The following is a 17,172-nucleotide window of genomic DNA, read 5'->3' on the forward strand; positions in this document are numbered from 1 at the left end:
CCGATTTGCCTACTGACAAACTCTGTTGATGAATGATTTTTATATTGCGCGGAGGACCGCCCTTGAAACCGTTTGTACCTCTCAAAAGAAAACAAAAATGTTGCCTGAGGAGACTAGATCCTGGTGAAAACCGTACAGGAAAAAAACAAGCCTCCGGGATCTTAGAACCTAAGTGGCGCAAAAAACAGACTTGAGGTCTGCCGTCTAGCCTGGAATGACAGTTTTACTGTCTACAAGCAAGTCCTCTCTAATGCTAGATCTGCATTGCCTGTCTAAGCTGATTGGCAACGATAAAAACAACCCCAAATTTCTCTTTAAAATCACTGCGAAGCTCACAAAAAGTTCCTCCATTTCTAGTGTTACTTTATGCGTGTTTTGGCATTTTCGATAAATGGCCTTGTTTTATAGCCTATAGGTCAAGGGCAGACTATTACAGTGCAATCTGTGAATAACTTTATTTAATCCCAGCAACAGCATACAACTACTTCTGTTTGATATTCAATATTGGACTTGTTTTAACAGGAAAACTGCAAAAATATATTTTCATGATTAAAATTATTTTATTTCAGTGTATGGGGTATGTATTTTATTTCAAAGGGAGCTGCTGGATGGCTCACTTGGCAAAACTTCCACTTGTGGCACACAAATGAGCACACAAATGTCTTCTGGGCTCATTCCAATAGTTTATTTTATCCATCCTTGTCTCCTCGGTCCTTGACTGAACTGGAAATCGGTGGAGTTCAAGCACCTTTAAGGACATTCCAATCTGTTAAATGCGCAAGGATCGAGGAGCTAGGAAGGCTCCTGAAGTAGGCCTGGGCAAGGATACACGGTTGCCTGTACAAACCTGTCATTCAGGTTTGTTTCGTAGCCTCAGGTTGTGCCCTGGTGGAAATGGGGGGGGGGGGGGGGGGGGGGGACGATGCCCATACAGTATTGATTCATCTCTGTCTGTATTTTGATCAGTTAAAACTTTTTGTTACCTCTTTTTATGTAACTGTTTGCTACATAGCACACTAAGCAGAATTTGAACATAGGATTTTTATTCTTCATGTGTTCATGGCATACATAGATATTTCTGACATGGTGTGGCTTAGAAGTGTAAACAATTCATCTTGTCATGAAAAGCACCTAATTAGGAAAAACGAACAGCTTGTTAAACATTTTGGGATTGAATATGTGGTTGGAATGAAAACCTATCCTACACAGGGGTCCTGCGGGACTGAGGTTGGGAACTACTGCAGAAGGACATAAGCTTGATGCCCCTGGTTTAAATCAAGTATCTGCAGCCCAGGTGGTGAAGAGCCACAGGATCTTCTGGTGTTTGTTCACACCATAGCAAGAACAGGCAGGCAGGTAATACATACCCAATAATCTGTGTGATGTGACTTACTGCTGTACGTCCCTGTAAGTTGGGGGTACAAACTTCTGGGTTAAATCAACACATATTGTATTGCTTCCTATTGTACCCATATGTACTCTATTAGGACTTGAATGAACATTGGACATTTTATTATGTACGCATAGCCTGCTCTGGAAGTGAATTTGTGAAATTATGTGAATTTGAAAGTTAATTCATGACTTTCTGTTATATACTTACTATTTTGAAGGAACTACAACTAAGAATGAACACACAAGAGGAGAGAGAACACTTCATCATTTTACTGAGGAACGGAGTTTGAACTACCACAACACACCTAATGTGCATAATGCCCAACCACAAGCCTTGAGGGACAAACTTAATGCAAATGGAAATACAAAAGAAAAAAAAATTCCCTCACCCTTTACCTTGAATGCCCCATTTCTTTAAAAACAAACATTAGACTGTTCTAGTGGTTCCCTGAAGTGTTCAAAACAGCAGGAACGCACTGTGATCTGTTCCAGGAACCATTACTCTGGGAAGATTTTACATTACATTACAGGCATTTAGCAGACACTCTTATCCAGAGCGACTTACACAACTTTTTTTTAACATAGCATTTTACATTGTATCCATTTATACAGCTGGATATATACTGAAGCAATGCAGGTTAAGTACCTTGCTCAAGGGTACAACGGCAGTGTCCTTACCCGGGAATCAAACCTGCGACCTTTTGGTTACAAGCCCAGTTCCTTACCCACTGTGCTACAGACCTAGCTTCAGGGTCTGTACGAACCTTTCAGCTGACTCATTGGTAGATGGGTGATATGGTGCTGACGTAATGTGCTGGATCCCATTTCTTCCAAGTCTAGTTCCTTACCCACTGTGCTACACTCCGTCCTTAAGCTGTCCAAGCTGTGACCATTGTTCTGGATTTATTGACGTTTGTGGTCCGAAGTTCATTGGTGAGCTACTTGCTGTAAAAAGTAATAAATAAATAAATAAATAAACGATTTATCCCTTTTTTATACTCAAATTATGTAGGCCTAGTGTGGTGATGACTGCACGTGTTCACTGAGACTAAACAAAAAAAATGAATGCTGTTTTGTAAATGGTTTACTCTTGTGATCAAAGCGTTGATGTGAGACAGAGTTCTGATGCTGTTCTGTAGTAGGCTACTGTTACTGTGACCAGCAAAATAACAAAACATCGAGGTTGGCTATGATAGTTAAACAGCTGGGCCCCGCCCACCCCTTCAGACGGCCCTGCTCATAGTTCAGCATCGCGAAGACAAACGCGCTCTAATAGCCTGCACGCAGTGGCGCAACAAGGGGGGGTGCAATGCACCCGAGCGCCACATCAGCGGGGGCGCCAAAGAGCGTATGAAAAAACTGACACTCTCAGGACTAACGTTAGGAGAATAACGATAGTTAACGAACGCTACCATCATGGATGGGAGAAAGAAGCCTTCGGGCGCCCAAAACCGAAAAAGAAAAATGAAAAGACAGGATACAGAAAGAAAGATGAGAACATCACTGTCAAACTGGATAACCAAACCAACATTACAGGAGGAGCAGGGTGATCAGAGCAGTTCAGAGTCGAGTCAGAGCTTAGCAAATGGAGGCGGGAATACTAACGTTAGGTAAGCAAGCTGACTAAAGTTAGCTAAGGTTAGCTAGCAACTGAAAGATAGTTTGAAAGAAAGTTTTCATACTAATAAATAATAGGTTGCTGTGGATATAGCTGAAGTAACGTTAACATCTGGCGGTGATAAACAGGCTAACTGAATGCAGGACTGGTGGAAAGAAGTTAGCTAGCTAACTTAACCCGCTCTTTCCTCCAGTCCTGCATTCAGTTGACTTTAGCCTGTTTATCACATGGCTAGCTAACGTTAGCTATCGATAGCTAAATGTGAATAATGCTCTGCTGATAACAAACCAGCGATTACTAACTAACGTTAGTGTATCACATGATGACACATAGGTTGCATTGCGTGTTTTTAAAGAGGTGTTAATTCGCTTAATTTATCAATATCCCCAGCGAGGAACAGATCAGAGAGTGTGTTGATGCCAGCATTAACAGTGACGGAGTGACAAGTAATGCTAGTGGAGACTCGGACGAGGCTGGCAGGTAGGCTGTTACCAGGGACATAAGGTGGTGGGGACATGTCCCCAGCGTCCCCAGTGTAAATGACACCTATGGCTGTTACCTAAAAAGCTGATTACATAATCGATTTACTTTCACTTTCATTCCTATTTTGATAGTGAATGCAAGCGCAATTGCATTTGATCCTATAATGATTGTGATGTATTAAAAATAAAAAAGTAAATAAATCTGTTTCATATTAATCAACACTGTTTTTTTCGGGGGGTGGGGCGCCAAGTTGCGTCTTAGGTTGTTGCGCCCCTGCCTAAACGCGCGAAGTTGGCGGTTCCTTCTTTTTCCTTCGAAGTCAATCGGTTAATTTCAGACTTGAGACTGGCCAGGAGAACACTTTACCTGTATTTTAAAGGCAAACTGGGCGCGTGCTGCTTTTCCTTTAGATGTCCCGATAGCTGAAATTCCAGGTAACGCTGTGGCTAATGACACACAGGTACTGGCCGCATGATCTATATCTGTGAAAAGGTTTCAGGGTCGATTCCCGGGTAGGACACTGCCGTTGTACCCTTCAGCAAGGTACTTAACCTGCATTGCTTCAGTGTATATCCAGCTGTACAAATGGGATGCAATGTAAATGCTATGTAAGAAGTTGTGTAAGTTGCTCTGGATAAGAGCGTCTGCTAAATGCCTGTAATGTAATATCTGATGAAAAACATGTTTTAAACATACAAAAATGCCAAATTACTCACACATGTTGAGTCATTAATTCAAACTGGCAAAATCTACATTACATTACATTACAGGTATTTAGCAGACGCTCTTATCCAGAGCGACTTACACAACTTTTTACATTGTATTCATTTATACAGCTGGATATATACTGGAGCAATTTCGGTTAAGTACCTTGCTCAAGGGTACAACGGCAGTGTCCTACCCGGGAATCGAACCTGCGACCTTTTGGTTACAAGCCCAGTTCCTTACCCACTGTAAAAAAAAAAAAAAAAAAAATCTATGCCTGCCATTAAAAGTATTGATCTCAAAATTCCGCCACGTTACAAGAAACAATATTAGCCATTTTACCTCACACAAATTAAACATGCTGTGTTCCAAAGCATTGCTAACCAATGTTTCCTAAACTGTTTCAAGTAACTTGGCCCTATGTGTACAAGCATGCGGTACATTAATGGGGCAAACATGTGTGGATAGGTTTGCAGGAGTCAAGATTGATTTAAGAGGCATCAATATGTTGAATTTTTATCTGTATTAATTAGTTAAAAAGCTGGTTGAAATGGCAACCATGCTGCCACGACCGCACGTCGGTGTGCCAGCTTAGTACGGGAAATGACCAGACCTTTGCCAAATTCCAGACGGTATCTGTTCTGGATTCCTCTCACTCTCACTCTCACTGGCTCTTAGTAAGTATTAGCGTTGATTAGCACTTCTACTCGTCCACAGAGGTCCTAATGGATTCAGCACCTTTGTGCATTTCGGATTGTCTGTCAGCATACTGTATGTCCCGAGCTGAACACTTTGATCATCGGCTGCTGGATTACTTAATGCTCCACGGATGAAGCTTGAGAAATCTGAGCAGGTGCACACCTGATTCCACTAATCGACTACAACAGTCTTTGCCGAGCATGCACCTTCAATTGGTAGAATCAGGTGCAGTTACGGCTTGGTTGGAACAAAAGCCTGCACCAACACCGAACCTTTCTGGATAAGACTGAGGTCTCCTGCTTATTAGAACGTTATTGCACGTTCCAGGATAACAGTTTGAGAAATTTGATCCTTAAAGAGAAAAAAAAAACATACTTTTTTTTTTGTTTTTAACATACATCCACTGTACCTTTATTTTGGAGTGTACAAAATAAATGTTCCTTTTGAAACAAGTTTTGATGTTATATGACTATTCTTTCTCAAATAAATTGCTTATTTTACTTCTAAAAAACTGAGGTCTGTAGACTACATCAGAAAGAAGTGTAAAACTTGTGATGACTATAAATGAAGCTGGTTTAACGCAACATTAGGTGAAAATATATGCTTTATTATTGTTTATAAATAGTTAAAACGGACTGCCCGATTTAGGAGCAGAACAAAAAGAACAGAAACGGCACAAAACACAACCCAAGGATTAATTTACTTCAGTCTTTCTTGTGTAGCATTTTTTTTTTTGGAGAAATGCAAATGGAAAGTCTAATGTTCCAGGGAAGTGTCTTCAAGGATTCCCTAGAACAATAGCAGCACTTCTGTCAGTTTTTCCAACTGCTGTCAGTCATGACGAAAGAGGGGCTGGACCACAGAGGTGGGGGAGACCAGACGACTCTCAAAGTACTCTCGAGGGTTGGGGCAAGAGCCCCGCCGGCAGCATGGGGAAGAGGGTAGAAACGGCAATTAGTATAGCAGACAGTGGGTAAAGTGGCAGTAGTACGTATTGGGGGCATCTTGGGATCGGAGTGACCTTGTGGACTTATAAGGTAGAAGCAGGTTAGATATGTACACAGGTGCACGTCCATGCAGGGCTTTAAAGGTCAGGAGCAAAACCTTGAAGTCTATCCTATGCTTAATGGGTAGCCAGTGAAGCAACGCTAGTACTGGTGTAATGTGCTCATACTTCTTAGTTCTGGTCAAGACACGAGCAGCTGCATTCTGCACAAGCTGGAGACTCTTCAACGAGTTATTAGGGCAGCCAGAAAGCAGGGCGTTACAGTAATCTAACCTATACGTAACAAACGCATGGATAAATTTTTCAGCATCCCCAACTGACAGGAAATGTCTAATTTTAGCTATGTTGCGTAGCTGAAAGGCGGCAATTCTGGATATGTTTTTTATATGGGTGTCAAACGATGGATCAGGATCAATGGTGACACCAAGGTCTTTAACGACCATATTAGGTTCAGCCAAACAACCATCACAGTTTAATATTATGGGACCTAAAACCAACATTTCAGTCTTATCTGAATTTAGGAGCAGAAAATTTGAAAGCATCCAAACCTTGATATCTACAATACAGGCCTCTAACCGTGAAAGTGGCAGTGCTTCGCCAAGTTTCATTGAAATATAAATCTGAGTATCGTCCGCATAACAGTGGAACTGCCATGCCATGTGCCCGGATAATATCGCCAAGAGGTAGCATATATAGCAAGAAGAGTACTGGTCCTAGTACTGATCCTTGTGGAATACCGTATTTCATTATTGAGGAGCTGGACTCTCCTTTTAATTTGACAAACTGTTTCCTGTCACATAGGTATGATCCAAACCATGCAAGTGCCTGTCCATGAAGTCCAACACAGGCCTGGAGTCCAGTAGAATTCCATGATCAATTGTGTCAAAAGCTGCACTCAGGTCAAGGAGTACAAGAACCAACACAGAGTTACGTACGGCTGACAGTAGTGAATCATTTGTAACCTTGATAAGTGCAGTTTCTGTGCTGTGGTGGGGTCTAAACCCTGATTGGAATACTTCAAGGATACCGTTAGAGCTAAGGTATGCACTTAGTTGCTTAGCAACAGTTTTCTACAATAATTTTGATGGAAATGGAAGGTTTGAAATAGGTCTATAATGTTCCAATTTATCAGGTTCTAGGTTTGGTTTCTTCAATAATGGCTTAATAACTACCACTTTTAGTGACTCAGGTACGTATCCTGTGACTAGGGATGTGCTAATGATTTTTAGTATATGCTGGCCTAGTACTGGAAATTGTTCTTTAATCCAATTTGAAGGAATAGGATCGAGTAGACAGGTCATCGGTTTTGAAGACATAACTAATTCCAATAACTCGACCATGCTAATGGGCGTAAAACAGTTTAGTACCGCTGTCTGTAAATCTTCCTGTTTTAACCAGGTGCGGGGCTGATTATGAACATGAACAGAAATAGTGCACGATGGAGACAGTTTGGAAATCTGGTCTCTAATAGCCTCAATTTTCTGATCGAAAAAGTTCAGGAAGTCAATGCTGCTAAGATTGGAGGGATAAGTTGAAAACTCTGATGATTGTTTTTTAGTTAATTCATCCACAGTACTAAATAGAAATTTGGGGTTATGTCTGTTTTGTTGAATTAGTTTTGGTCTAGATCTAGCAGAAGCAAGAGCTTGCTTATACTGAAGAAAGCTGTTTTTCCATGCAAGATGAAATACTTCTAGCTTTGTTGACCGCCATTTTCGTTCTAATTTTCTAGTAGACTGCTTCAGGGCCCGGGTGGTATCGTTGTACCATGGAGTGCAGTTTTTCGGACTAGGGTTTCTTCTTTTAAGGGGGGCAACAGCATCAAGAGTGTTCCTGAGGATAAGGGTTAGCTGGTTAGTCAACTGGTCCAGTGCAACTTCATCAGCATTTTCATCAGCCTTTTCTTCTGTGGAGAGGAATGACCCCAGAAGCATATTTATAAACTTTGGAATAACCCCAGGATTTACTGATCGGCTGTAGTAATGTCTAGGCTCGGATACAGGAGGATTGGATGCCTTAATATTAAGCGTAATGAGGAAATGATCTGATAGTACAGGGTTATGAGGTGCGACGGTAAGATTTACCACACTAATACCATGGGACAGAACTATGTCTAAGGTATGGCCACGGTAGTGAGTAGGGCTCACAAACATTCTGTACAAAACCAATGGAATCAATAATAGAGGCAAAAGCTGTTCCTAGGGGGTCACCGTTTTTATCCACGTTGCCTTCCGATCCTCTTGCGTTGGACGCACAGGATGGCCGCCAGTACCAGACACAGCAGGCAGAGAACGCAAATGACCGGGATGGTCACTCTGGTCCCATTTACAGGGTCACAGGGAGCTGAAACACACACACCAAGGCAGCTCAACTGTAACAAGGCGAGGCCGTTCAAATGTAACTGACACACACACCAAGGCAGTTCAAATGTAACTGACACACATACCAAGGCCGTTCAAACTGAACTGAAAACACGCCATTGTTCTCACTCTCTCTGCTCAACTGCCATTATCTTATTAAACAAAATAATGAACCAAAACACCTAACCCAGCTGTATTTATGTGCTGATATGGCACAGATAGAAGCTTTCCCAAGGTATTCTGTGTTCAAAATTCAAGGATGCTGTCGCCAGTTTTCAAGAAGCTTGTGAGTAATGGAATGATCTCAAAACAATCATTAGATAGCGAAGAGGAACAAACATGTTTTTGCGTGGGAAACTAGTAATTTAAAACTTCCTGGATTCTTGTTGTTTGGAGCAGGAACAGCAATAAAAACTGGGCAGTTTCATAGCACACAAGCTCCACACTGAGTCACACAGCGTCAAAGTAAAAAAGCCCAAATGCGTGTGTCCGACATTAAATATTGCACAACACTGTTCTTTTGTGGAAAACTGCAGGTAGAAGCATCAGAAAAGACTCGGACAAACACAGCCTTTATCTCTTTACTTTCTGCAGGGCAGCGATTTCTCCATTCTTCACTCCACATTCCCACAGTTCAGTTGCCTAACGAATATGCTGCTCCAAGGTCTAACCGGTTACGCTGAACTATACGTGCACAGACATTTTGAGGGGCTGTTGCTCTAACCTAAAAAAAAAAGGGCAGCCGGTGTAGCTAAGTAGACTATTTAATATATACCCCCCCCCCCCCCCCCCCTACTTGGTTACACCTACACCTACTCTCTACTTGGCTACACCTGGCTGTACCTGGTTGTGCTCATCTCTACTTGGCTACACCCCCAGAGAGACCCTGGCCAGATATAAGCGGGTTAGATAACAGATGGATGGGCGGGATTTAAAATTCAATTCAATTCACTTTTATTTGTATAGCGCTTTTAACAAAGGAGCTTTACAGAGAACCGGCCCCCAAAGAGTAAGCCTAGGGCAGTGGTGTCAAACTCGTTGCCATGGAGGGCCGTGTGTATGCAGGTTTTCATTCCAACCAATTAATGCTGCCTTAATTGAGTCCAATTACTCATTCAGCCATATGCGTTTAACTGCATTGAAGCACAGAATATAAGAAAATTTTTATTTAGACAATGCGGGTCACCATAGACGTCGGGTCACCATTGTGCACAAACCTGCATCCCTAATTCAGCAAATAATTTAACTAATTATATAATCAAGATCTGAGGCTGGAATGAAAACCTGCATACACACGGCCCTCCATGGCAACGAGTTTGACACCACTGGCCTAGGGCAAGAGTGGCAAGGAAAAACTCCCTGACTGATAGCAGGAAGAAACCTTGAGCAGAACCAGACTCAGAGGGGGAACCCATCTGCCGCAGGCAGGCACCTGTTTGTTATGGAAAATCAACAGTGGCAGGAGGCAGGGGTGCCCAGCTGGTCTAGCTGGTCTAGGGCTGGAGCTCCGGGCCAGGGGGGGTGCTCAGCAAACTCGGGCTAGAGCTCCGGGCAGGTGCCCAGAGCCGAGGAAAACGAGAAAGAAAAAAAACCCTGGTAGGGGGTTCAAAAGGAAGATTAGCAAGCAGAGCAGAAGAGACAGAGGTGCCTGCGTGCAATAAGGAAAGCCCTGGCAGAATAAGGCTATGGCAGCATAGGGAAACAGAGGCGGGGGCCAACGCAGCCATGAGGGCAGGCTTGAGACAGTCATCACCAGACCATGACCGATTCAGCTTAACACAGCACTACCAATGATGATCCAGTGACAGCACTAATCGCTCAGTCCACCAGAGACTCTATAGCTATGCCCACCACCCACTCCTGTCCCTCAAATATAGGAGAGACTAAAAAGATATGTTTTGAGCCTAGCTTTAAATAAGGTGATAGTGTCTGCCCCCCAAATATGGGCAGGCAACTTGTTCCACAGGAGGGGAGCATGATAGGAGAAGGCTCTACCACCTATGGTACTTTTAGCTATTCTAGGAATAACAAGGAGGCCTGCACCCTGCGAACGGAGTGTTCGTGAGGGAATATAAGGAAGAAGTAAATCATTTAAGTACAAAGGGGCAAGCCCATGTAAGGCTTTAAAGGTAAGAAGTAGTATCTTATAGTCTATTTGGAATTTAACTGGCAGCCAGTGAAGTGATGCTAGCACTGGGCTGATGTGCTCGAATCTCCTTGTTCTAGTGAGAATACGAGCTGCTGCATTTTGAATTAGCTGGAGCCCTTTCAGAGAGGAATTTGCACATGCAGACAAAAGAGCATTGCAGTAATCTAATCTTGAAGTAACAAAAGCATGAACTAGATTTTCTGCATCATGCAAGGACAATATTTTCTGAATTTTTGAGATATTTCTCAAGTGATAAAAAGCAACCCTAGAGATGTTTTAATATGTATATCAAATGCAAGATCTGGATGAAAGGTAACACCAAAATCTTTGATTACAGCACTTGAAGTAATGGAGATTCCATCAATGTTAAGCATATAGTCAGATAGTTTGCATCTCAGGGACTTGGGCCCCACTACCATTATCTCGGTCTTATCGGAGTTTAGCAAGAGAAAGTTTTGGGTCATACATTCCTTTATGTCTATAAGACAGGCTTTGATCTTTGACAGCTGGACAACTTCATCAGGTTTAACTGATAGATACAACTGGGTGTCATCTGCATAGCAGTGGAAATGAATGCCATGTTTGCGAATAACTTGTCCCAGGGGGAGCATATAAAGAGAGAAGAGCAAAGGCCCAAGCACAGATCCTTGTGGTACTCCATATCTAACCCTGGAATGATAAGAGGTATCATTATTAAAATGCACAAATTATCGGTCTGATAGGTATGATCTGAACAAAGAGAGTGCGTGTCCACGGAAGCGTACAAGATTTTCAAGTCTATCCAGAAGGATGAGGTGATCAACTGTGTCAAATGCTGCACTTAAGTCTAAAAGCACAGAGATGCAGCCATTGTCTGAAGCGAGGAGTAGGTCATTGAGTACTTTGACCAGGGCTATGAAATGGTCTAAAACCAGATTGAAAAACTTCCAATATATGATTGGAGTGCAAAAATGAACCAAGCTGTTTTGAAATGACCTTTTCTAGTATTTTAGAAAGGAACGGAAGGGCCGAGATAGGCCTGTAGTTAGACAGGTCAGTCACATCCAAGTTTGGCTTCTTAAGAAGGGGTTTGATGACTGCAAGTTTAAGAGTCTGTGGTATGTGTCCAGATGCTAAAGATGCATTGACAATATGTAACATTGGTGTTCCAATCACTGGTAGTAGCTCCTTGAAAAGCTTCGTAGGGATAGGGTCTAGAAGACAAGTAGAAGATTTTGAGGAATTAACTATGGCATTAAACTCCATGAGGTCTATTGGAGCAAAAGAGTTCAGATAGGCCGCCCGTCCTTCTGAAGGTTCTGCATCTGTGCGTTGAGCGGATGGAAGGGCAGACCCTATATGAGGGGTGGTAAACTCCCTGACTGATAACAGGAAGAAACCTTGAGCAGAACCGGACTCAGAGGGGTAACCCATCTGCCGCGGGCGGGCAGGCACTGGTTTGCTATAAAATGTGAGCAGGTTTTACCCAGACTGAGGCAGACGGGCCTCTCCAGCACCTGTCCCAGGGCGGCGTTCCTCAGGGTGAAGCTCAGGTTGACTCCGGGACCGGGGTCCTTCAGCGTCACGCTGGTCCTCAGGGACAGGAGCCCGTCCTCCCCGGGCCCGGACAGCTCCTCCCGGGCAGTCAGGTTGCGGCCCACGGAGTCGATCCACTGGACCTGGGGCGCGGGGTACCCCTCGCTCTGATACTGCAGGCTGATGTTGCTGGGGTGGACCTGGATGTTGAGCTTGGGCTCGGTGTAGAACGCTGGGGGGCGGAAAGCACCTGAAGTTAGTGGCATTTACCTGGGGAGGATCATGTGCATTTAATGCAGTGACATGTTGCAGTGAGTCATAGAGGGCATCTGAGGGTAATTAAACTGTTGCTGCAATACTGGGAGAAGTCTGTTAAATTTCCATGAATATTGACAGAATACTTTCACTTTGCCAGATATGTCTGTCTGTGCATGGCTACACCTGATTGTGCTCATCTCTACTTGGCTACACCTGGCTGTACCTGGCTGTGCTCATCTCTACTTGGCTACACCTGGCTGTGCTCATTTCTACTTGGGTGCACCTGGCTGTACCTGGTTGTACTCATCTTTACTTGGCTGCACCTGGCTGTATTCATCTTAACTTGGCTGCACCTGGCTGTGCTCATGTCTACTTGGCTGTACCTGGCTATGCTTATCTCTACTTGGCTGCACCTGGCTGTACCTGGCTGTGCTCATCTCTACGTGGCTGCATCTGGCTGTACCTGGCTGTGCTCATCTTTACTTGGCTGTACCTGGCTGTGCTCATCTCTACTTGGATGCATCTGGCTGTACCTGGCTGTGCTCATCTCTACCTGGCTGCACCTGGCTGTCTGCCGTTCTGGGACAGGAAGTTGTCTCACCCGCGTACTCCAGCTGCACCTCTGCTTTGCCATTTCCCAGCAGGCTGTCGACGGAGCAGAGGTAGCGCCCGGAGTCCTGCGGGCCGACCCGGTCCAGCCTCAGAGAGGCGTTTCCGGCGCCGAGCAGGGGGCGGAACATCGAGGTGCGGTTCCGGTAGCGGGCGTTCTGCTTGTCCAGCTGGTCCTGCCCATGATAGAAGCTGTGCAGGACCAGGTTGTCCTCCGCTTTCTGCCACGTCACCACCAGGAACTCCAGACTACTGCCGAGGCTGGGCGCGTAGCTGCACCCCAAAACCACCGGCCGGCCTCGCACCGCCAGCACCCTCTGCTGCAGGACGCTCACCTCAAAGGCAGCGAGAGACGACCCTGCAAGCGTTTAAAAAAAAAAAAAAAAAAAAAACACATTTGAAAAAGGGGGTAGCTGGCTGGCTTTAACCTGTAACGACGTGGTTCTAGCTGCAGGGGTCTGTCTCGCGGTCTGCCACCAAATCCGTGGCAGTCCAGACTGGCCCCCACCGAGCCGTGCACCCCCAGCTACAGCGCCACTGTTGGGGGGGGGGGGGGGGGGGGGGTCTTAGGGTTTGGCAGGATGTCTGAGTCGCATCACACACCTCACACTCCCCGAGGGCGGCCCCTTACTCTGACTGCACACACTGCATTTAAGGATTCTTCAGGCCCAGGGGGTTTTGTATGACCATACTGTACTGTACTAAGTTACGGAAACACTGAGTGCAAGAAGTTCTGCAGTCCTTCTCCCCACAAACCACACAATCCGCAGGTTTTACTGTGCGCTGGTTACATACACAGACCTGCCAACCTGCACGCATTTTGTGTACCAACCACGCAATTCTTGGTCAAAATACGCAGGTATGAAATGCCAGCTGAAACTACGCAAAAAAAAAAAAAAAAATATATATATATATATATTATTGTAATTTAATTACGGAAAACAACCAATTAATACAAAACAATACCGTACATTTATTCGGTATTTAAACTACATCAAGGCTTGTGTGTGCGTGCAAAGTGAAGTGGTGTGAAAGCATGTGAACTAAGCGTTACACTGACTATTATGGTACTCAAAATATTTTCCTAAGGTTGGCAGGTCTGCATACACTCTGGTACACAAACACAGCACAACACACCCGGTAGGGGAGGGGCTTAAACGCCACGTCTGTCCCATGTGCATCTCTCGTTCTGGCGCCGCGGCCTCGCCGCAGGCAAACCAGATAAAGCGTTACTCCAGCTGCACGTTGCAGTTGTGCAAACTCCTGATCCAGAAAGGGCCAGTGGGAGTGTGTGTAAGACTCTTTTCATTCAACAGGCTTAAAACCTAAATCACTAGACTCAAATTCAACTATGAAGCGATTTAGTGAAAGGGTGCTCAGATAGTAACATATCACGAGCTGCTGAACGGATTTCATTAACTGGATATTTCCTCCCATGAAAAGTATGACGTCAATTTAATGCCAATAATCAGCGCGAGTAGATATTCACTGCGCGAGCACAGAACCACTTTCACCCGTGTAAATTCCAACGCCGCGAGTAAAACAAGCAGCCGCGCGCGCGCAGATATTCACTGCGCGAGCACAAAACCACTTTCACGCACCGAGAGTAAAAAAAAGAGCCACACTGTACGCAATGATGAGTTTTTCTATGCAGGAAAGAAACCGTAAATTATGGTTATTCGTCACACTAACACCTCTTACTCCCACACAACAGTCACAGAGAAATCCAAGTCCTAAAACGACAGCCTTAAAGCGGATTGCCTTTTTTTTCGGCTGGCCATTTTTCCCCTCAGTGTGTGTAAAAAGCAGGATTCAATGACGGTAGGTGGATTCGAAGGACAGAAGTTATCCCTTTGGGGGGGGGGGGGGGGACTATTATCTATTATTGGTTGAAATACATGATGTTCTGTCTGATACGGGACTGTCAGCAAACCCATCGCCCCTTCTCAGCATTAACCCAATACAAATGAAACCCACCACAAGGAGATAATTGCAATGTTACTGAGTGTCAGTCCCACGCAACCCAAAGCCTCTTAATCTCACCATACTCGGCAAAGGCTGGTCTAGACTGAGGCTAGCCATAAATAAGTCCGCAAATCCCTCAGCATTCTCGCAACTATTGCGCCTAAAGTAACAACAAACAAAGGGTCCTTTAAACGGTCATTACAACGTTAGCGGGGGAAAAGAACAGTAAACCTTCGTGGCTTTCGCATCAGAGCTGAAAGAGTCGTTTTACATTAAACACAACTAGGCTATTACCGATTAGATTTCCCTCGCAAATATGCACGCCTGTAGGCTACTTGTGGGAGCATGATATCAACTGCGAAATCAAACGTGCGACGACATCCATCAAGCACTTGGCCTGCCTGACCATCCACGTCTTTAAGATGCGCAAGTTAATGAACTCTTAATTCACTTGTGAATGTTACAGGCATGTACAAACATCATACAGCTATTCGAACGCTATTCCGATTTCTGTGGAGGGAGGACTGTCCAGTGGGAAAGCTTGATAAATATTTCCCTCGAATTAGCAGTCCGTTCACTCGAATTAGTAGTAGGCTAATCATGTCCCCCAAATTACTTACATCGTTCCCTCGAATTAGTCATTCACGCGCTGAAATTATTCTCATTCCCAATATAAAACGAAATTTAGCTATCATACCACAGGTAACAAAGAAACCGACAAACAGTCTACAGCTAGCCTACAGCTGTCACTATCTCGGTAAGTTTACTTGGGCAAGTTTCAGTACGTTTCATTAGTTAGCCTTGTATTTGAGTGTAGGCTACGTCTCAAAAAACATTTGTTCACCTTCCGTTAATTAGGCTTGCCACGGGAAATTTCAAGTCCAAGAAGGAAACTTACCTGTAAAACGAAGTACAAAACACACGGTTGCCAGGAGAAACATGCTGAACGAGCACAAAGAAATAGCTCATGGACGTCGGATCCAACGGCTCGAGGCTGCTAACCAAATTTTTAATGGAGCTGGAGCTGATATGATTCACCAAGTAAACAAACGTACGAAGGTTAGGAATTGTACTTAAAATAAAGTATTTGGAGAACAACGTAGGCTATAGGCATGTACATAAATATAAACTTCTTGAAAACGCGTAATTATAAGCAACACGGAGGCTATGCACAGGCGCTCGAGGTGGAAGTGCACACACACGCAAGCACACACAAAGTCGAATGTCTGTGCTTCCTCACACATGCGAGTCATTAATTCAAACTGGCAAAATCTGTGCCTTCCATTAAAAGTATTGATCTCAAAATTCCGCCACGTTACAAGATACAATATTAGCTATTTTACCTCACACAAATTAAACATGCTGTGTTCCAAAGCATTGCTAACCAATGTTTCCTAAACTGTTTGAAGTAACTTGGCCCTATGTGTACAAGCATGCGGTACATTAATGGGGCAAACATATGCGTGGATAGGTTTTCAGGAGTCAATATTGATTTAAGAAGCATCAATATGTTGAATTTTTATCTGTATTAATGAATGAAAATGCTGGTTGAGACTCCCTCAAGCAAAGAAAGAGAGAAAGAGAACAAGGGAACAGATGTAATGGTAAAGCCCTGGAGCAGTTGGTTGGGTTAAGGGCCTCGCTCAAGGGCCCAATGGCAGAGTTCTTTCTTGTAGGGCCTGAAATTCATCTCTCCAGGTAAGTCAGCATCCCTATTTTCCCACCAGGGGCTCAAACCAGCACAGCGGCCAATAGAACACCCTAAAAACTAGGCTACCCTGCCACCCAGTTATTTTAATGATCCATGCTTTTATTGCAATGTCTTACAATGTTTTATTTTGTCTGGAAAGCACCTTAACCTGCCTTTTAATGTATGAATGGTGCCATATAAATGAAGCTATTATTATTATTATTGCTCCATTAGAGAGCAGTATTTCTCCATGTTTCATCTGAATTAAAAAATAAAAATCTTAACAGTTTTAAGGAAATAAAAAGAGATGAATCTAGAGAACTTTCAAATTTTCCTCAAAGCCGTTCATTTAAATGATGGATCGTAAGGCAGAGAAGTATTTCCAATGACCAGCCAGACACCGCGAGATAAACATGACGGGTGTATTTCTGGAGAAAGAGAACGGTACACGCCCACCAGAATTTCCCGTATTGCACAGACAATGTGGACAACACCTGCGCTCTCCTTATATAGGATGGACAGGGTCTACATGCCCCTTTGCAGTCATTCTATTGGGTTAAACTGCCTATTGCATGCATCATAATAACAATAATAATAACAAGAACAACAACAACAACAACAATAATAATAATAATAATCAATCTATTGGTAACTTTAGCAGAGGTAGCATTGCTATAGACTGGTTTATAACCTCCTTCCTTTTATGGATAACAGAACATCACA

General features: G+C 43.8%; 2 protein-coding genes across 3 annotated transcripts in view; one reads left to right on the forward strand and one right to left on the reverse strand.

Moving 5' to 3' along the window:
* Positions 1–2,657: 2,657 nt before the first annotated feature.
* LOC118234221 (ornithine decarboxylase-like) overlaps positions 2,658–17,172 on the forward strand; it is a 54,149-nt gene continuing 39,634 nt past the window's right edge. Inside the window, exon 1 of the mRNA XM_035430629.1 lies at positions 2,658–3,490. Coding sequence (XP_035286520.1) covers positions 3,460–3,490 — 31 coding nt within the window. The 5' untranslated portion in view covers positions 2,658–3,459. The remainder of the gene's footprint in view (positions 3,491–17,172) is intronic.
* LOC118234262 (CD276 antigen-like) lies at positions 7,628–15,990 on the reverse strand. Of its 2 annotated transcripts, XM_035430681.1 has the most exons (5): positions 15,658–15,990; positions 12,733–13,152; positions 11,878–12,159; positions 8,114–8,246; positions 7,628–7,736 (listed from the first exon to the last, which is right to left on the reverse strand). In XM_035430681.1, the coding sequence occupies exons 1-4, from the start codon at positions 15,698–15,700 to the stop codon at positions 8,119–8,121; spliced, it is 873 nt and encodes a 290-aa protein (XP_035286572.1). In that variant the 5' UTR covers positions 15,701–15,990; the 3' UTR covers positions 7,628–7,736; positions 8,114–8,118. The 2 variants fall into 2 exon arrangements, with proteins under 2 accessions (XP_035286572.1, XP_035286581.1); XM_035430690.1 differs by lacking the exon at positions 7,628–7,736 and having other exon boundaries at positions 12,787–13,152; positions 15,658–15,989.

This window comes from Anguilla anguilla, chromosome 1, assembly GCF_013347855.1.
Source record: "Anguilla anguilla isolate fAngAng1 chromosome 1, fAngAng1.pri, whole genome shotgun sequence".
NCBI lineage: Eukaryota > Metazoa > Chordata > Actinopteri > Anguilliformes > Anguillidae > Anguilla > Anguilla anguilla.